The following is a 21,456-nucleotide window of genomic DNA, read 5'->3' on the forward strand; positions in this document are numbered from 1 at the left end:
CTCAGCGAGACAGCAGACACTAGTAGACCATCATGATCACGAAACTACAGCAGACAGTTTTGCAGGAAACATCTCTGGAGATCCAGTATCAAGTGACCCGTGACCCCCCCAAAAAAAATACAGACAAGATGTTTTGTGACAAAAAGTTCAACTGATAGAATTTATTTACAGAAGTGAAATTCAAAGACTTCAAGGCACAGTTATAAGCATTTCTTTGCAGTCTAACCTGCTTTGAGGTCACCAAAAAAAAAAAGACAAGGTAAGCCACTTACATAAACTAGCTTCAGATAAAGAGTAAAATTAAAAATATACTGTACATAAAAGTAAAGATTCAGTCTTTGCCCACATTCTTTAGTCAGCACTCTCCTTTTTCTTCTTTTTCTTCTTCTTCTCAGACACAGGTGTTTCTGGGATTTCTTCTGGCTCTGCTTCCACAGTTTCAGTCTTTTGTTTTTTTTTCTTCTTGGCTGGAGTATCCGTTTCCTCTGCGGCAGCTGCTTCCTCTGCCTCAGACTTTCGTTTCTTCTTCTTTTTGGCAGGAGCATCTCCAGCTCCGTTTTCTGCGGCAGGGATTTCCTCTGCTTCAACCTCCATCTCCTCGGCCGCTTGCTTCTTCTTTTTCTTCTTGACTACGCCGGTATCTGCTTCTCCGTTCTCCACCTGCAGGGAAGCATGAGACAATACAGTTAGGAAAAGACAGGACCCTCTAGATTTTAAATGATGACATAAATATCCTTTGAAATGCTTCAATGTCTGACTCGCTTCAGTGATCAAGTCCATTGTTTAGGGCCAGCCAATGGTTCGGAGTCAGGCTGATCTAGCATGTCGTACACTGAGACAGGACCACGTGTGGGTCAAATCTCAAATCAAAACATGCGTTTCCAGGTATTAAAATTAAAGCTTACCTCAGCTTCGCCATTGGTTTCACCATTTGCTTCTTGCAGCTTCTTTTCACGCTTCTTGCGTTTCTTTTCCTTCTTCTCTAGTTTCCGCTTGATCTCCGCAGCAACATCAGTAGCCTTAGACAAGAAAAAAACCAAAACTAATTTAACTACAACCAGTCAAACCATCAGGTTTCTCTCAAGAAAAATAAAGCTGTGTCAGGCTCATTAAATCAGTTTTAACCCTCACAGTCATCAGGAAAGACTTGTCATCATTCACAGCATTGACTTTGAATGTTTCATAAGGACATTTGGGGGGAAAAAAAACAAACACGAAAACTAATTCACTTGAGGCCGGTACTGTTATCTGAGCTCACCTCTTGCACAGCCTCTTTCATGACATCCACATTTTTCCGTGGCACATCGCCAGTCTCGTAGAAAGAAAGGCGCTCTTCCACCTGTTCACGCAGCTTGTCACCAAACACACTTGTAGGTACCTCTGTAACAGTAAACATAAAAATCCATCACAAAGCCAGCAGGATTACATCAGGCTGAACAGCATCCTAACAACCATGTGGCTGTGCTCAGGAAAGAGCTTCTCAACATCAACCCGAGGGATGAATGCTGTTGACGAAAAATATGAGCATCATTGCAATTCTGCCACATGAACTGCGAGCTAACATTCATACATAACAGACAAATAAATATATATATATATACATACACACACATACACCATCGTTCTGCAAAGGTCTTGTCACTCACCAGAGAAACAATCAATACGTGAGGCAATGGTGCATTTGTTTGCCAGGTATCTGGAGATCCGGCCTTTGTTCTTGGCGGCAGCGCGTCCGATGAAGGTCGAGTGGAAGATGAGGCCGTACTTGGGGGTGTTACCGCGAGTCTTTAGAGCTCTGTGTGAAAATACAGCTGCTTTCACATTCAGGAGTCACACCAAGTGCCACAAGGGAAAATGGCTGTTTTACAGATAATGAAAATTAGCACTGAAGAAACACCAAGACATTAATGTTCCAATCAACTGAAGATCAAACCAAGTAATTAAGGGTTTAGATGTTCTTGCCTTTCAAGAAAGGTGAAATTTTCAATTTCAACATGTACAAAGTCTCTACAAAGTTGCTTTTGAAAAATTCAGTTAAAAGTATTAAAAACAAAACCAAAAAAAAAAAAAAACAGGAAAACAAAGGAATTCAGCGATATGAGCTGTAAGAAGCTCCTCCAATTTGCTACCTCAGTGCTGTGAGTGGCTGCTCAGACTGTGGGGGTGCATTAGGGAGAGAGGGATCACTCCAGAGGAGACTTTAGAGTTCTGTCTTCTCCAGTCACCCTGCTCTGCTCCAGCCCAGCCCTGCCATCACTGCAACCACTTTCCCCAGCAGGGAGGGGGTGCCCCAGTACCTGAACAGGGCCTTCTCTGCTCCCAGGATCTGGACGGTGGAGGCCGGGTACTTGGCCAGGTTGGTCAGACTGCCGGCATGGGAGATCAGACGAGCTCCCACCTGAAGAAAACAGTGTCAGTCTCAATTACATACAGCACAGGGGGCCATGTTGATACAACTGATTTGGATGGAAGATGGGTGCACTTCCATTTAAGGACCATCAGCACCGGATGTGTTTCATCACACAAGTTCAGTGGATTGACAGATTTTGGTATAACATCATTGGTCCAGTGTGTAATGTGTTAAAAAAAAACAAAACAAAAAAAACACCGAATTAAACATCTACTCACCACTTCTCCAATTAAGGCTGCCAGGTTTGGAGCCACTTGGCTCATCTTAGAACGCAGGTACTCCTGCAGCTCCAGCCGGTAGGCAGCCAGAGACACAACACGGTTGGAGAACCTCTCTATGTTGATCAAGTCGATGGGAGAGATGTCCATACCTGGAGAACAATCAGGAGAAGATGTTGAACAGACACTACTATGACTCAAGCAGTGGTTTTGCTGCAGCTGTCACTGGTAATTACAAATCCAACGTTTGATTGTTTCTCCCGACAGGATCCGCAGTGAGGAATTGTGCCTTCACTACAGGTTTATGAGAGAGCTATTCTGCCCCCCTGTGTTAGGCACCAAGGACAATTGTTGGTCCATGGTGGGCAAAAAAGGGGCATGATGTGAAGTCTTAACTGTGCTTTTAAAAATTTCAGTCTGCAAACAGATGCAATGGTCATACAGCTGTCTAAGTGGCAAGATAATCATGAACTTTAAATAAATGTTGAAGCCTAAAGAATGAAAAATGTTGCTTGCTAACCCATGGAGGAGCGCGATGCCTCCAGGATGGCCTGAGCCTTGGCGTTGTCCATCACCACCTCCTCCAGGCTCTCAAGACTCTCCTCTGACAACTCCTTCCTGTTTCCAATGAGCTGAGCCAGGCGGCAGTACATCGAGTTGTCTGACACGATCTTGATCAGCTCTGGGAAGTGGTAGCCATACCATTCACTAAAAGACACAAATGGAAGAGATTGTTAGTGAAGAAAACACCTGGGAAGCCACTATGTAATGTAGGCAGCATAAGCTACAAACTTTGGTGATCACAACTTCAATCCACATCACATTTGTTCAGTGACTGCACATGTGAATCAATTCAAAATGGATCTCTCACCCAACAATAGTGGGAAAATTTTTCTGATCAATACCACTGTCAGCTGCTGACTAAACACCCACAGTGTATCAGTGTTACTACTGTGCAGAGACAGAATTAGGACAACACTGCCATACAATACAGGAAGTGACAGCCAAAATCAAACGCAGCTCACATGTGCTGGAAAACTACGATCTGCAAGGTTTCATCTTAATAGCATAAGCCACATTCTCCTTTCAACCATCTTTTGTTGTAGTGTTGTGATGGAGGGAAGCCTACCGGACACGCATGGAGAAAGTGTTGATATCTTTGTCCAACTGATCCAACAGAGCAATGGACTGGATGATCATGTTGTCGACCCTGTTGACATTGAACTTGACCTTCGCTCTGGAGTAGCTGTGGCCGAGGCCCAGCTGTGCCTTGGAGGCAGCCTGCCCAGTCAGACCCTTCACCAGGGAGTGGAAGTGCAGACGTACACCTGAAAGGACAGACAACAGATACAAGGGTTTGTTGGTGTTAGGTGGAATGGAGGTATGTCCAGTATATAACCGGTGGTTGTTCAGATTTTCAGTATGAACCTTCATGAGTTTCAGGATCAAAACATCACATCACAACAGACCACATTCAGTACTCTAAAGTGTTACAACCATGCTTCAGACTCCTCACCTCTGGTTATCTCAGCCACCACACCACCAGTCTGGATGGAAATGCTAAATTCTTCTTGTAAAGCTGCTCCTATTTTGGCATCTGAAACCCCCAACACAGCTTTTTTCTTCCCCGAACGGGGCAGGTTTGTCTCGAGGAACAACTTCAGGTCAGCATGAACCACACCTGCAAGTGAAGGACGAAAGACTCAATCATTTCAATGCACTTAGAGATTTAGCTTAGATTCTACAGCAAAACCATTTTGAAAGCAGTGTCACTAAGGTGACTCATGTTATCAGCAGGGTTCCCATGGGTCCTTGATTTCCTTGAAAGTTTGTGAATTTACTTTAAGGTTTTTTTACATGGGCCATTGAATGTGCTTGGATTTATATATTGTGTGAAAATATTTTTTGTAATTGTTAGTAAATAGGCTTCGTGCTGCTGTCTGTAAATGTGCAAGAGACCACATAATCTGTCATCACTCAACACTGCAAAGTAAGAAGTGTTCACACATTGAAGCCTCTAACTGTTGTCTGTGAGCTTCTGTAAAGCCTGCTAGTTTTTTTTATAAAAACTTGGAAGGAATTGGGCCAGCACCATAGTCAAATCAGGAAAAATGATGTACAACTATAAATTGTGTATTATCTGTATTACGTGTCATGTGCAAAAACCCTGAATTGTTACATGATAGTGGTTTAAAAAAAAAAACAAACTACAGGTTTGTCTTCAATCCATTATACTGTATGATGGGGTGAATGCAAAGTATTAGATTTATCATATTAGATGTGAACAATTTGATTCATTTTCTAAAATCCATACCAAATGTTTTGCACTGATAAGCATTATGTAGCTTGACAACTGAAATCAACTGCCCGCTGTTTTCAGGTCAACATATTTGACCACTCCTGCATTTCAAACAGCTTTCCTCATGTGTTCAGGATTGATATTAGGCTGTCAGCACATTAAAATCAGTGGATTGACAGATTGTAAAACATCATCACAAATGAGGAAACTCTAAAATTGTCTAAATGGTAGAAGAAAAAAACAAAAAAACAAAACAACTTGCCTTCAGAAATGGCATTCATGTTCTCCAGCGCAGCCTGGGCCGACTTGAAGGGGAAGAAGGCAGCCAGGCTCACCATGCTGTTAAATTTCCCGATGCTCAGCACGCTCTCCTCCACCTGAAACACACATACGCCGTTACAGCTGCTCCACCTGGAAAACAGACTCAATCAGCACAGGGAGGTGAGGACACAGGACCCACCTGAGGTAGTAGCATGCCGATCTCCTCCACCTCTTTGACGGCGAACAGCGCATAGCCCGCCGCGTGCTCGAACAACACGTGCAACAACACCTGCGAAAGGTAAAAGCCGTATTAATGAGCCACACAACTACTGACCAAAGATAATGTCTATCAACAGAAAACAAATGTTGACTGTCAAGAATTCCTGTACACCATTAAATGTTTATCAGTCTCCACGTGGTGACCGCAGGGGCACGAGTCAGCATTTCATGTTATCTTTGGTAGCATCATAGCTAACGTTACTTGGGTCAAACATGCAAAACTTAATTTAAATTTAAGTGCTACACATTGTCGTCGTTTCTTGACTCCAGTTACTGACCCAATATATTACTATAACTTTTACACGCAGCCACGTCGTCCTCATGACGAACCCACGTGTTGACTTAGGCCCGTGCGGGAAGTGCCTTTAAGCTAACTTATGCTAGTAGCCCAGCAAATGTTAACTCAGGACCAGTAACACCAACTAATGTGCGGCGGCTGACAGTACAAATCACTAGGTTTCACCTGCATGGATGTGACTAACAAGTTCGTGTTTCATTTCAGCAGTGGCAAACTAAATTAAAGAAGCATTTCACAACTAACGTTAGCCACATGGGTGGCTACCAGCTCCCCTCTTGTTCAGAGGCCTACACCTGGAAAGCTGTAAACACATGAAAATAGCAATTTCTATTATTAAAGCGTCACTAATCTCAACGAGCATTCAACTGTATCATAGAATGACAAAGTTTGTGAGTACGCCCAAACACCGAGCACCCTTTCTCTTACCATGATTAGTAAATCTCTGCAGCAGCACGCAGTGCGTGTCTGCTCTGCTCCTTCTCCTTAAGAAAAAGACGGCCGTTACACGTTTCAGCAAACTGCAGCGTGACCAAAACGCCGCGAGATCTGTCTAACACCGCGAGAGACGACCGAGAAGCCTCCACCTGCTGGCTACAGAACACAATGACCAGTTTTGAAGAATAAGTCTAGTGTTATTTCGTACATTTCGTATCGATAAGAACACCCACAAAAGACCAAAACGATTTATAATTGCGTCACTACATATGTTGTATAATCTTCAACCTGTCTGAAGTTGCACTGTATATGTCTGCACACCAACATTCTATATACATATATTTATATTTTTAGTCCATGGTGTTTTCACTCACTCTAGCCGATTGAAGCTTTAGTCGTGTTGATAACGCTGTGGTCCCTCCTAGCAGGTATATCAGGGGAGTGAGGAAGATGTAAATCACACGCTGTATGTCCATTATCATGAAGCAGTGAGTGACCAAGGTCTTATCAGGCAACATATTTTATCATATGAAAACTAAACTAAGAATAGGTCACAAATTGATAAATCTTTTTTTTTTCTTTTTTTTTTTGTGGCACACTGATGTGTTTTAATAGTTTTTGGAGAACAATAGAGCTCACAGAGGGTTAAGCTATAGGAATATACACCGACAGTTCTTCTTAGTAGAAGAAATTCTTTGTCCATTTTTTTCATGGGGTTTGTTGACAATAAAAAAAATATATATACCATATATCACTTGATTTGTCCTTTTAAAGAAAAAGTCCAATACAAGCACACAGTCAGTGCAGTAAGTCACAGTGATGCCGACTAAAAGGTCTGAATAGTAATGGACTACATTGTAAATAAATTAATATTGTACACATCAGTTTTACTTTGTAAATATGAATCTAAAGATGAACAATCCTTGGATTGTCACCATAGACATTAATGGGATGACAGCTGAAACATTAGTGGGACATGTGGATGTTTATTGATTTTAGGTGTAATACTGTACCTCAGTCAAAAACTCTTCATGACTTCCAGTTTGTCTTCCTTTTTACATGTGACTTCCATAAGTATGATAGTAGTAGTGCATGTAATTCACAGCCTGTTGACCAGATTTACGGCTCTAAAATGCATTTAAAAAGATGGGACACACTACTTCACTACACCATGCGTATGACAACATGTTATAAAAATACTTAACATTAGGTGATGGAAAAATGTAACAAGAGCTTGTGCGTCAGTGTGGCAGTGTTACATTACAGTGCTACAGATAAGGTACAAAGCTTTACTCATGTACTTATAATGCAATAAACCACATACAACGATGGCAATATTTTTCATCGTCCACTTCTGAGGAGTAATCTGACAGCAGTATAAATCCAACCAGCAATATCATTTCAGCACCAGGAAAAACGGTAAGTGTCAAATTTAGGAAAAAGCATCATTAAAGTTCTTGAGAGTCGTGATGGTTTCCAAGGAATGGGTGCATGTGGGTCTGTTTGTGCACAAGTATAAATTACCAGTAGGTCATAAATGTCACATTGTGTAAGATTTTAGTTTAGAGCAGAGAATTTATGGCTGACCTCTTTGGGCGGATTGTCTCCTGGCTGCTACACACATACACACATACACACACACACACACACACACACACACACACACACACACACACACACACACACACAGAATTGAAGTCCATTACATTAATCACAATAATCTTTCAGTATTTAATATGGTGACCCAAGTGAAAGTCATACACAGATTGAACTTTGCTCCTCAGTTAGCAGTATGAATAAATGAGACTGAATAGTGATTCCTTTGTGTTCTACGAGGGTACATCCATTTTACAAATAATTCACTATACAGTATCACACCATGATTATTCAGTGTGTGTAGAGCATCCTGTAGTTCACACAAGCCTCCTGATAACATGCAAACATCACAGGGTTGCTCATCAATGTGTCATTTTGTCAATCTTGTCACAGGCCTATATACGTACAGCATGGTAAGCTTAGTGCCCTAATAAAAAAGCCAGATTCCTGAGCAATATGTGCGTTTCCAGGAGCATGGAGGAGAGTGCTTGAAGGAGCCTGTTGAGGAGCGGATGTGAGGGAGGACAGTAAAAAGCTTAGGGATCAGGAGAGGACTTGATATAAAGGCTGGCTGGGACAAGCAGACACTCAGACCGGTGGAGCTCTGCTCATCTTAAAGCACACTTCCCCAAGTAACTGACGAAGGCTGACACGGCACGTGAGTAACATATGTGGTCTCTTCGGCTTCTCTGTGTCTTGGGCTTTCCTTTACCCTCTCTTACTCCTGTCTTTCTCCTCCTCGATGTCCGGCCTTATTCTCTTACATTTCTGTACAGAGCTGTCTTGCTGTTTTAAGTATGGCCGTTTCACTCCGGCCTCTTGTCTCTCTTGTCAGTGGAGCAGTTTGTTGTTTGTTACTTCCATGATTCTCCCCCCACTCCTACCCCCTCCTTCTTTCCCTATCTGCTGTCTATTTGTCAATCTCTCCCTTACATAATGACACGGGATCCTCTGTGTCCTTCTTCTAAACTCAGTTATTGTTTCTCGCACACACACACACACACACACACACACACACACACACACACACTGCACCTCATGTCAAATACTGTATGTTGACCTATTTTGACTGTCGCCTCTCTCTTCCACTGCTAAAAAAACATTCCCTAATTTCTGTACGTGCCATGGCCTCAGTGCCACTCACCCCTGTTCATGTGGAACAACCAAATGTCCTGTGTGTCTGTATGAACCTACTGTTTGGTATGCACTGTATGCCTATGTACAGTGTGTGTATATGTGTCCAGGACGGAGCAGAATGAGCATGCGCGGAGCAGTGGCTGGTTGCGTGGTGCTGGCGTGCCTGGTGGCGCTGCTGGCTGAGAGGACAGAGGGACACATCACCTTCTTCAGCCCAAAGGAGATGATGCTGATGAAGGTAAGCAGCTTGTGTTGGATTGGTCAACGTGCCAAAGTTGGTCTGTTGAGCTGAAAGGATTAGTCGATTAACTGATTAGTCAATCGACAGAAAATTGATCAGCACCTATTGATTTATTGTCCCAGCCATTTTTAAGCAAAAATGTGAAACATTTCCTGTTCCATCTTCTCCAGTGTTAGTATTTTTCTTTGTTTTATATGTTTGTTTTTTACCTTATACTCTGGGCATTTTCATCCTCTCATAACATTTTAAGTAAAAAACAATTAATCGATTTATCAAAAAAACAACTCAGATTAATCGATGATAATTATAATTATTTTTACCCTATTTGGTTTGTTGGTGACAATGTCTTGGGCTTTAAAATATCACAAGGCATTTTCACTACTTTGGCTCCATTTTATAGATTTTAAACAATGAATTTCTCACAAAAATAAATGGCTGATTTGTGAAAAATAAAAATCATCAGTAGTTGGAGTCCATGTAGCAAATGACTTTGAAGTGTGAGCATTATTTTGTCCATTTTATCCAACAGGCAAGATGGAATGACAAATTCAGACTCACAATTCTCATTTGCAGCTTAATGTCTTAGTTTAACAAAGTTCGAAAGAAAGCTCAAGTGCCCGCTGTGTCATACCAGTATCAGGAGCTGATAAACAAGTCTGTGCCTCAGGAAACAAGGCCGTTTATTGATGAGGGATGAATGTAGGTGTTGTTGATCTTCATACTTGGGAGCTGCCAATACTCTAACTCTCTTTCTGTTATTCTCTGTTATCATGTGCTGCAGGAGCGAGAGGGTAGAAAGGACATGGAGCCTCGGTCGGAGGATGGTCAGTTTGAAGAAGTCACCGTCCAACAGCTTCCTCAGGTGGAACGTGGTGTAAATCCTGTGAGAGCACATATTGTACATTATCTCCACTCCTAGTGCCTTCACTGGTTTCTGGTGGCCCACTGTCATTAAATACAAACCATTAAAGTTTGTTCTTTTGTGTGTGTCCAGGATAAAACAGTGGAGATTGCTGTCCGTCTCTCACCCAAACAGCTGGATCATGTGGCTCCGGTGCTCGAGGAGATCATCCATGAAATAGTGGGTGAGCGTCAGAAAGGTACAAACATTTTATTAGTGCAGGACGTAGTTATTTGTTGAAAATGTCATACCATGTCCTGGTATTTTCTTTCATTATCAACAGATTAGTGAACACACACTCACAAGCGATTGTGCTTTGATTAAAAACCTCTTTGGTAACATAATGTTCTCTCACTATCTCTCTCTCTCTGCAGCCAAATAGCGATGCCGAAGACACTACTGGATGAATACTGTGTAAATTCTTCAAAAAGCACTGAATGCTCAAACATTTTATTGTATTTTAATGAATCAGTCAATAAAGGGAAGTCACAATGTCACAAATTGGAGCCTGTTGTAATTTTCACTTCTTAAGAAGCATGTTAGCTTGGGCTACATCAGCATCTCCCTCAGGAAAGAAACCATTACCACGATTTTCCATGAATCACAATCACTCAGACAACATGACTGCTAACAAAATTACTTTTTAATGTAAACTCATTACAACGCATTGTGTCAGAATTCCTCCACCCAAGCATTGAGAGCGTGGAATGTGCCCCCCTTTTTCTGTTATCAAGCCATTTGCCTGATGGTTGTTTCAGAGCTTTGACGTCAGTCTCTCGCAGATCTCAAAGTCCTTGACCGCGAGAGCAGCGTCTCGAGCTAATGGGGCGGGGAGAACCATGGAGCAGTCGCTATCAAAATACTTCCCTGTTATCCCCTCGGTTTCCTCTGCCACGGCACAGTAGATTGAGCTGACTGCACCCTCTTCTGGAGACTAAGAGGGAGACAAGGAAGGTGGAGAGGAAAAGTAAGATTACAGTCAACAGAAACTACTGATACAGATAGGTGCAAATAGTCAACCAGGAAGTTTGTGTAATCTCTGCCCTGATGCATGTCTAGAACAACCAGTTTGTTGTGTATGTAGCCAACCCTTATAGGTACGTACAGGGCTGTATCACAGACCCCCATCAGAGCAAGAGGGTTAGTTCTGGACCAAGAGTTTGAACTCTGAGAGGGGTTAAGAAAAAACGGTCTGGTGATGGATCCCAGATGTGAAAGTGTTTATGAAATGGGATGGATTGGAAAACTGTGTGTGTGTGTGTGTGTGTGTGTGTGTGTGTGTGTTCTTGACTACACTATGCTGTTATGACTGAATTCCAGGAAACATGCAGACATTAGAGACCAATTTCCTCATTCAGCTTTGTCCTACCATTTTTACATTAGTTGTGCAACACAGTTTTCCTGTGCAATGAGGGATTATTAGCAACATTTTGGGGTGTGCTGTCAGTCAGTTTAATTAGCTAATATGGATAAAATGTTGGACTCATTTACAGCCTGTATGACTGTCTCAGGGCTCTAATGAGATCTCAGCAATTACTGTGGTAAGTGCAATGTTATTAAAACAAAAATCAACCACCAAACAGATTAATACACTCTGTAGGATGCAGCCAGAGATGTGTTCAAGTTGACTATGAATACAAGGGTATATGTGTCCAAACTGGTTTCCCTACAAGAAAGATGAAAATGTGAAGAAAAAAAAGGCACAGCTCAATTCATGATCATAGTCAAACTTTACCAGTGACATCAGCTCACTTAGTCACTGACCAAAGTTACTGCTGACAGTAGCAGGATGAATGCATAAGTATGTGGAAAATACCCTGCTAAGATCCAGGCGAATACATCACACCTCATTGGATAATGAGTAATTGTGCAGCAGGACAAGGACTCTATCTATCTGACACACAAGGAGTTTCATGGACAAATGGTGGAATGTTCAGGACTGGATGAGTTATTCACCGAGTTCAACACAATTTAACCTGTATTTCACCTGCTGAACATCAGGTCCAGAAACAAGCAAGGAGTGAAGATGGCTGTGGTATAGGCCATCAGCAAGGACGATGCCAATTAATATTCGATCAGTATCCAACGAGTATGGAAGGTGTTGTCTTCTTTTCTTTCTAAAACCATATACAGATATACAATATAATATAAGACATGGATTAAACTATGTTGTCTGCTCTAATGTATGTTCTGCTGAGCTGCTCCTACTGAGGCAAGCCTTGCCAAGAAGCTTACTACCTCCAGTACTTCAGTTACAGTTACTTGCAAAGCCAAGAGTTAGCATATTGTTAGTGAACCTGTTATGTGTGGTCCCATTCAAGATTAACACACCACAGGAATCAAACCTGTTTAACAGGTTTCCTGAAATTGCACTTGACCAAGTTCTATGTTTAGTTCACATTATGAGTTTTTATTTTTTTGCTATGGATGGGCTGTGAAACATGTGGAAATACTTCAACTTGTTTTCTGGGTTTTTCTAGTGTTTGAGATGGTTTACACATGGAGCTTGTGGCAGCTGGAGCTAATCATTACAACAATATATCTTTACTGCCATCAGTTACAATGTTTGAGTGGGTGGCTGAAACATGGCCACACATACACACTCACCAATGCTTTCTCATAAGAAAACAACAGAATTCACTACAATGACTCTACCAAACCATTATCTCACTCTGTAAAACCAGCCAGAAAGGTGAGAGTGTATTTATATACCAGGAAGTGGTTCTTCAACAACAACTAATGACATAAGGGATTATGTGGGAAGTGACAGTGAAATAAAATTACTCACCTTGAAAAAGAAAAATCCAATGAGGCTGAAAAGAAACCGAACTATAAATGGATAGTGTCTCATCACTTCTGTCATGACAACACCAGGGTGGACAGAGTTTGCAGTGACACCTACATGTGAAAAACATACAGAGACACACACAGGCACAAGTTACATTGTGAGCACAAAGACAAACAGAGTGGTATAGCAAAACATAATCAAGTCTTTTATCACAGGCTTTCCTCCGTAGATTGTTATTTCTGGTCTTTCTGTCAGGGGGGAAATTAATTTCAGCTGTACTGCTCTTCTAAAGCTAGAATACCTGATTGCATTCATCTATGGTCTTCATGGGGATCCAGTACAAGTTTAAATGAATTTTTGTTTCTCAAAAAAATGCAGTGTTCCTATTTGTATAACAGCAGACAGAGACAGTTTAGTCTGAGATGTGATCAAATCACCATGAATGTAGCGGTTTAGGAGCGGAGCACAGAGCAGAACAATACATAAATAAACATGTTCTTAGCAATGGAAGCTCACAATACAAATAACTTTTTGTTATTACGTTTACTAAACAGTGATGCTAAAGGACAAGAGCTATGAGCATAACATTATAACACTGAGTGAATAAAATAAAATGACAAAGTCTGGTCTTTCTTGGGGGTTGCTACCACATATGTGAAAATAGTTGTGTAAAGTCTTTTGTTTCTCCAAAGGGAGTTGTGTGAAGTCTGATAAACTGTGTCAAATGACATCACTTGAGTCAGTTGGGGCCGAACACCACAAGCTTGAAAATGTAAAAACCTGGGGGTGTGGAATTAGAAAGGGGTGAGCTTATCAAACCCCCATAACATCTTTGCTTCAGGCTAGAAGCTATATTAGTTGCCACTAGCATATCACTCCCAAATCTATGACCGAACTTTTTGCAGTTGAGTTGCATGGTGGGTTATGCAAGGAAACTATATCTCTGGTTCTATTGCATCAATTTTTTAAAATAACTTTTTGAGTCTGATAGTGTTATAAGTGCTCTATTAAAAGTGCTATATGTACGTTTTTGCTATTGCTACAAAGCCAATGTTAGCAATTAACAATGCTGCATTCAGCATCAAGCTTAATTACTTTACTGGCCAAGAATTGTCTTCAGTGGTGGAAAGCATGCTCATTTTAAATCTTGTTTCGCTTCTATTTTTCACATTTATTTTCTTCTACTGAAGTCAGCATGCTAACAAGTGTGGTCCAACCATTCGTGTAGCTAATACTACTCTGCAATAGTGAGTCACTGTAGCGTCCAGGCTGCCCTCAGTGCAGCAGAAGTAGTGCTGACCAGAGGGTGTATTCTAACCTTTTGTCTTGTAAACACAATGATGGCTGAAGCACATGGCAAGCGTCCATTATCACCACCACCACATTCAGCGGCAGAGAAAACGTACATATACCACTTTTAAAGCAAAAATATAAAAAGTGAATTTCACTTTCCTTTTTGGTTACTGGTTGTTGTCATTGCTGGTAGCACAGCATTTCAAAGTGTGCATTTTAATCTAAATGGACGTCACAATTTGAAGATCAATATCAATCCGTTGTCATTGATTCTCTTTTGCACTGTCAAACATTTTCTTCAGCATTTATTCAAAAGGGTACACCATGCATTAACTATACTAATGAGTAATAATCATAATAATCTTGGTTTTACCCTACCTGTCCCCTGTAGCCTGCGTGCTAGCTCATTGGTACAGATGATATTGTGCAGCTTTGTGTGATTGTAGACTTTATCCATGTAATAAGTGAGGTTCTCCCCGTGAAAATGGGAGAAGTCCACTTGACCCTTCTTATGGTTGACTGAGCTGAGAGTGACAATGCGTGCTGGAGTTGAATGCTTCATCAGATCTGGAATATAACAAAGAGATGCAGAGCGAGGAAAGGAAACGAGAAGGAGAGAGAGGAAAAGGACAACTCAATATTTTATATGTCAAAATATTAACAATAACAGTCAGTCTATAATCCATCCACAATATCCCTGCAGTATTAAATAGAGAGTACATACTTACCCAGCAGCAGGTTGGTGAGAAGGAATGGCCCCAGGTGGTTGGTGGCAAAACACATGTCAAAACCATCCTTCGTTATCTGCCTGGGCAAACCTGATTGTAGATTGTAAAAAAAAAACTGTGATTTGCAATTGATTTGACAAATTAGATTAGACATACAAATACACACATAAGTATGCAGAAAACACATTTGTTCTTCTATACAAATGTATTACACACACAGAGGAAGAGAGGGAGAGAGAAACAAAAAATACAATGTGCTAAGAATACAGTGTAGTGTCAGTCATGCATTTTTTTTGATACAATTTGCTCCTTTTAAGGTCATCTGCTGCTTGGGAGGGAGCTTTGTCAAAGTAGAGAAACTTACTATTCTTGATGATGCATCAGTCTTTTGGGTTTTTTTTCGGCAGCATTAGATGTCAGTAAGACTCAGAGATCATTGCCTCCAGATGTTTGGCAGATGGGGAGTTACTGAAGTGAATGCTTTTTGCTGTGGTGCGGTTTTATTCTTTCTTAATGCTTTCATAATTCAGCTTTAAGCCAAATTATTAAGTTTACATTGTGCATGGGTGCATACGTCACCTGACACTCCAGCATTGTTGACAAGGATGTGGAGAGCTTTCTCGTCCTCAAGAATCCCCTTTGCAAATTCTCTGACTGAGTCCAGAGAAGAAAGGTCCACCAGACGCAAGTGGATGTCAGAGTTTCCTGTTTTCTCCTTGATTTCTTTCAGTGCTGCTGTCCCCCGGGACTCACTTCGACATGCCAAGATAACACGAGCCCCGCGGCGTGCAAAGTCCAGGGCAATGAACTTTCCGATCCCTAGTAGAACGGAAGAGAGCAGAAATTTGTCTGCACTACTTGATAACAAAATGTCTATATAGTGGAGAGAATTCAACAGGTGACTTTTTGAAATGAGGAAATGCACTGAAAAGACAAAATGCTGACATACTGATAATGTTTGAAATGTTTGAACTGAGTGGCTTACAGGAAATCAGAATGACTTTTAACAACTAGGCTCTGTTCTCAGCTCTAACTGTTGAGACAAAACATAACTTATTCCAGTATTGTAAGGAATGTACTAGTTTCAGATACTGAAGAGGGTAGGGTTGGTTACTTTCTGTTTATCAATGCATTTGTTTGTCTTCACTGTCCAATAAACCCTATTAGCACAGTGGGAGAGGTGATTACTTCTAAATTTCAATCATCTCTTTGTGGAGTTTGGTGGATTCAGGTGATAGGTCATAGACTGTTCCCTAAGATTTGACAGGGGAAGCAGCCTCTCCTCAATCAGTGCTGGTGCGTGCCAGTCAGTGGGGCAGGTTACTGTACGTGTGTCAGAGTTCCAGATAAAAGATAGCATTTTCAAAATTTTGTAGATAAATAAATACCAGTGGTTATTATCTCTCTCAATCAGGAGAGGTCAACCTATCATATCATAAATTTCATATGTAACTCCAGTAATGAATATAATTTAAATTAAATATGATTTAAACAGAATTTAGGGGTATCAGACTGAAAGGCAGCAGCATTTCAATAAATATCTAGAACTGAGAGGAAAAATGCTTTAATGATCCTCTCACACAACTTTATGTACTGTGTACATAAAACCAGTTTTGTTGCATTTTACCTACATGATTTTCAATATGATAAATGTCATGGTATTGGCTGTGCCTCTCCCACATTCCTACTGTTTCTGTGGTTTTTCCCCTCCCTTATGTTTCTTGTTTGTCCGCATTTTCTATCTCTCCATGTCTGTGTGTGTTTGTTTATTCGGCATGGCAATCCCTTCCCTCCTGGCGCCAATCCACGTGCACACCTGTTACCCATCCACTCATCAAGCTCCTGCAATATAAATAGTCCATTCAGTTTGCCAATGTTGTGCCAGCACTATGGCCAAACTTCTAGGAAGTTCAAGCTCTAGCTTCCCCCAAAGCTTTACTGCCCCAACTCCTCAATAAATCTGCTTTACACACAACAATATGAGTGCAAGTTTGTCATCAAGCATTCATTTGCAGAAAAATGAATCTACAACACAATTTGAGAAAGTATTTGCCACGAAGGATATAACTGAAAAGGGAAAAGGCTTTGTTCACATGCCTCATGCCTTGCTTACAACAGCTGTTGCATGTTACTTGCAGCTACTATAGTTTTGAGGATGATCTTTGAAATAAGGAATAATAACTTTAGCAAAGGATTTAGATAAATCTTTCAATGTGGAGCACAATGTTTCTCATTAAATAAACATGTCATTACATCATGTAAATCAAAGATAAAAAAGGAGATGATGTTAACCCAGGTTCAGGGATTTTTGACAGGCGGGGAGGCTGGCAATAGAGTTTTTTTTATCAATATAATAAATCAAATTACTGTATCTTAATGTGAAAGGGTGTTGCTTGTAGCAATGAATGAATGATGCCCCCAAACAGAGCCACCAGATGCCCTCACTGTCAAGCATTCAGGCCTGTACTGTTCTCTTGGAGTACGCCACACATGCACTTAGCTACTTGTCGAGAATAAGGTGAAGGATGACTCATCTGACCATATCACTGACCAGTGTCTCTGGTTTTTGCACCACTGAACTATTAAATGTTCTTTCATCTTTGCAATGAGGGGTTTAAGCTCTGCAACCATATTATAATATTCCCTGTATGTAACTGTCGACAGTCTCTCCTCACTGACACAGTCTGATCAACTCCTGCATTGACAGTGTCTTCTGTTTTTCCTTACATATGGCATTAATGTACGAGTGCCACGGTCATCAAGTGCGTGCTGTCGACCACAACGTCTGACCCTATTAACTGATGTCTTTCACATAGATCTAAATGCAGATGTCACTTTAGTCACTGTCCATACTGAATCACCAACCAGTTGAAAAGTCTTTGTGACTGAAGCTCCTGCCATCTGTGCCCCAACAACCCTCCTTTCAAGTCACTTAGATCTTTTCCTCTCACCATCTTGATAAAAAAAACAGAATTAACTGGGCCTGCTCAGCATTGTCCTGCTGCTGTTTTCTTTTCCAACCCTAACCCTAACCTCCCCTACCCTCCTTGTGCCTTGCTTTTTAAAATTAACCTGTAAAGCATTCTTACCTGCATTTGTATGAAATGGTGCTATAATAAACCTGAACTTCAACAATGAAACGATTAAAACCTGACAAAGTTAAAATTGTGCAGTGGGCACAAAGTGACCAAAATGTTCATTTGGGAGATCAGAGGAAATTCTTCTGTTGACTGTTAATAATTAATCTGTTAGAGGGTAAAGAGCAGTGGCTGCAGAAATGACAGACTAGCAGGCTAATAGGCTTAGACTCTGTGCATCCAGTCTGATCTTTCTAACTACAACAGTAAAATCACCAAATTACAATACAACATGAATTTATTACAAATATACAGCCCTATATGCTATGTATACAATAAAATATGATCAAAAATAAATAGCACAGGTTTCCAGTAGTGAAACAAGCACTTTAGAGAGTTTTGCAGAAAAAGTTCTTGCTGCCAAAACAATTCTTAAACCTTCATATAGAGACTACACATCTGTCTCTCTCTACAAACAGATTCACAAAAATCATTGTCTTCTTCGTTCTTCCTCTTAGAAAAGGGCAACAAGTCAGGTTATCTTCGCTGGTAATGATATTTTATACATGTCTTGTTATTTAAAGAAACGTTAAATGTCCTTTACAGCCATTCAAAACTACCACGTTCAGCAGCCTCGTATTATCATCCCGTAGCAACATAGGACCGAGAGAGATCAAATTGAACCAACCTGTATTGGCGCCTGTCACTATAGCAGTCTTCCCCGTCAGTCGCACCGTGCAGGCTCGAGGATCCCACCACCCTCTCCGCTGCAGGCGCACTACGAACGCCAGCAGCGCCGCGGACACAGCCCAGCCAGGGTGATACAACACATCATACCAAGTCATTGCGCTGCTAGAGCCGCGCTGCTGCCACCAAGACCCGGGAGAGGACTGTAGGAGCAACTCTTATAAGTCTTCAGTGTTGGTAGGTGTGCCTAATGTCCTGAGCAACGGTAAACCTCGTGCTACTAATAAACTGATGCAGCTGCACAACCAGCGTTTTCAGTAAAGTGCTTGAAATCTTTAGAAATAACTTCCTTCCACGAAACCCCTGGATTTAATTATCTTTTCTTTTTTTTTTTTTCTTTTTTTTTTAAACTTCAACTCACGGTGAAGAGAAACACGCTTCTCTTGTTTCTAAGGTCAGTGTCTTATTTCGTCAGCATTGTCCTGCCTCCTGCTCTACTGTATATTTTGCATAATTTCTGAAAATTAAAGGTTTGTTTTCATCTGCAATTTTCTTTCTTCAAAGACAGTAATTTGATTCTGAAGACTTTAAAGAGACTGGATGAACTTTGAAAAATCATTTCAAGAAAGTAAAATCAGGCCACCAAAAGAGAAAACAGAGAAAGCGATCCTTCTAATTGCTGTAACTGCGGAAAGCAAAATAACAAACATGTAACCATGCATCGAAAACAGACAAAAAAAATATGCAATCAAACTTAGAAAATAGCACCAATTATAGTACAGTAAATTCACACTATACATATACGTATGTACTGAACCGGTAAAAAATTTGGACACGCTTGTGCGTATGCATATGCCTGTGTAAATAAAAAAATAATGTAAAGTGCAAAATATGGAAAAATCCCAGAAGGGGATTCTAGTCTCTCATCTCAATTAGGCCGCATCATTATGTCCACATTGCCAAGGTCGCCCTCTTCGGACAGAGTTTAAACTGTTACCCTCAGGTTGGTGGTTTAGGGTGCTCCGACCCAGAGGACCAAGAGATTTAAGTTTTCTTTTGTTCCTGCTGCTATTCAGTTGTTTAATGGCAGATGATATTTTATTGTTGTCAGGAGATCACTTATTTTCACTGACTGCTCACTTGACTTTTGCACTTTGACCTTGATGAATGAACTCTTACATTACATTTTGTGTGTTGATGTCCATAAGTGTTGGTGCTATGTGTATCTTTGTATATGTGGTTTTATTATAGCCTGGCTGCAAATTGATTTGCATTGATTTTTTCCCCCCTGAGACACAGAGGGAAAAAATCTTTTGGCATTCTGCACCCAGGCCAGACAAGCCTCACGTGTGATGTACCCACAGCCAACAACAGATACCTGTTCTCTGAATGTCCGTATTACAGATGCCACAGTAGACTGTGTCACCGGGCTGCACCCTCGACCAGCTTCTGCCAAGCTTTGCCCGTGGTTGATAACATGGTTCACAAATGTTGCCTGTGTTTCAGTGGACACCCTCTGCTCCCTGTTCAGTCCTCTCCCTCTACCCCCGCCTGTTCCTTAACCTCTGTGTCCTCCTCTCACAAATCCTGGTTCTTGTACCTGCATGACACTTGATTCTTGCTCCATTGTCAACACTATGCACTGGGTGGAACCTGAGCTTCCATATATGCTTGTGTGTAATCACTGCACTGCCATGACATGCACCTGTGATACAAGACTGAAAGTATGTGGTTCTCTTAGTTTCACCTGATCCTGTTTTGAGATAATGTGATTCGATTTGTTTTCAGTTGAAGGGCGGCTTTGCTTACAACCACTGACAGTGTGTGACTGGCCTCGCTCTTTCATACATATTTGAGGAAAGTTCAAGGTGACTTGATTGAAAACACCAATGCAATGCAGGACAGTATCAAGGTTAGTGACAGGTCTGCAATCCTGACTGGCAAACGTACAAACTGTTTTCATGAGCTGTCAGAGTAAGATGGGAAATGCATCAACACAAAACGTCTTTAGTAGCTTTCATCAAAGTGATTGAGAAACACTGTGTTGCCCAGTCAGGGCTGTTCTAATCGTTTTATCTATCTGGCAAGCTTAAGGCATCATTTTCACTTTATTCTGCCTACTACTGTAATACAAAAGGGTTAAAATGCCATAACAGGTTTAAGTCAATCAAGAATACGCTAGGAAAAAATAATACTGAACTAGTAATGATATATTTGCATCTTTAAAAAAGCAATAAAGAAAGGAGGCCAGATCAAAGTCAATCCTTTGCACACAAATCTGCATTAGGTAAAAAAAGGACATAGATAGATAGATAGATAGATAGATAGATAGATAGATAGATAGATAGATAGATAGATAGTGGACATAGAGGGATGCACATGGTCAGTAATACAATTTGGCCACTATAGGACAATATATGCTAACAAGTTTAACTTAATTATTACCCATTTGTTTCACATTCACATGTAAGCTTCAGATGATGAAATTATTTAGTATTTTACTTAATAATTACTGTACTGTAATAATTATACCATTTCTAGTTGAGCAAAAAAAAAAAAAAAATCTGCTTTAGCTATTTGCAAGTGGCAACAGGGACAAGTTTATTTGGCTTTATGTTTCATTTTTACTACAGCCAGTACAATCATATCAGTGACCCTATTCTCCTGAGCTTTGGAATGAACCATTGGTTAAAGAGTAACTACACACTACATCTTGTTTGGAGGAAAAGCATTACTACACTGACCTCTGTGGGATGAAAGGCTGAAGTCTGTTGAACCTGTGACCAAAGCCATGATCAGAGTATCAGT

The 21,456-nt window shown here is 40.8% G+C and overlaps 2 protein-coding genes across 2 annotated transcripts; both read right to left on the minus strand.

Annotated features, from left to right (window-relative positions):
* Positions 1–131: 131 nt before the first annotated feature.
* nop56 (NOP56 ribonucleoprotein) lies at positions 132–6,268 on the minus strand. Its single transcript, XM_022745532.1, has 12 exons — positions 6,192–6,268; positions 5,388–5,477; positions 5,190–5,304; positions 4,145–4,309; positions 3,758–3,956; positions 3,149–3,336; positions 2,629–2,780; positions 2,298–2,398; positions 1,647–1,795; positions 1,259–1,380; positions 906–1,019; positions 132–660 (listed from the first exon to the last, which is right to left on the minus strand). The coding sequence occupies exons 1-12, from the start codon at positions 6,192–6,194 to the stop codon at positions 352–354; spliced, it is 1,707 nt and encodes a 568-aa protein (XP_022601253.1). The 5' UTR covers positions 6,195–6,268; the 3' UTR covers positions 132–351.
* A 4,435-nt stretch (positions 6,269–10,703) lies between these two features.
* LOC111221453 (retinol dehydrogenase 11-like) lies at positions 10,704–18,950 on the minus strand. Its single transcript, XM_022744806.1, has 6 exons — positions 18,650–18,950; positions 15,464–15,703; positions 14,885–14,974; positions 14,535–14,723; positions 12,864–12,973; positions 10,704–11,009 (listed from the first exon to the last, which is right to left on the minus strand). The coding sequence occupies exons 1-6, from the start codon at positions 18,804–18,806 to the stop codon at positions 10,830–10,832; spliced, it is 966 nt and encodes a 321-aa protein (XP_022600527.1). The 5' UTR covers positions 18,807–18,950; the 3' UTR covers positions 10,704–10,829.
* Positions 18,951–21,456: the final 2,506 nt, after the last annotated feature.

The sequence above is a fragment of the Seriola dumerili genome, unplaced genomic scaffold, assembly GCF_002260705.1.
Source record: "Seriola dumerili isolate Sdu_G_001 unplaced genomic scaffold, Sdu_1.0 BDQW01000088.1, whole genome shotgun sequence".
NCBI classification, from domain to species: Eukaryota; Metazoa; Chordata; class Actinopteri; order Carangiformes; family Carangidae; genus Seriola; species Seriola dumerili.

Bases quoted from the DNA above. Each gene is read 5' to 3' on its own strand.
- nop56 (XM_022745532.1), bottom strand. The intron at 4,310-5,189 runs GCAAGTTGTTTT...CTTCACTTGCAG, and splicing joins CATGAATGCCATTTCTGAAG to GTGTGGTTCATGCTGACCTG. The intron at 1,796-2,297 runs GTACTGGGGCAC...ATTTTCACACAG, and splicing joins GCAGAGAAGGCCCTGTTCAG to AGCTCTAAAGACTCGCGGTA.
- LOC111221453 (XM_022744806.1), bottom strand. From the start codon at position 18,806: ATGACTTGGTATGATGTGTTGTATCACCCTGGCTGGGCTGTGTCCGCG. The intron at 15,704-18,649 runs GTTGGTTCAATT...CCGTTCTACTAG, and splicing joins AGTGACAGGCGCCAATACAG to GGATCGGAAAGTTCATTGCC. The intron at 12,974-14,534 runs GTAGGGTAAAAC...TTTCACATGTAG, and splicing joins ACGCAGGCTACAGGGGACAG to GTGTCACTGCAAACTCTGTC.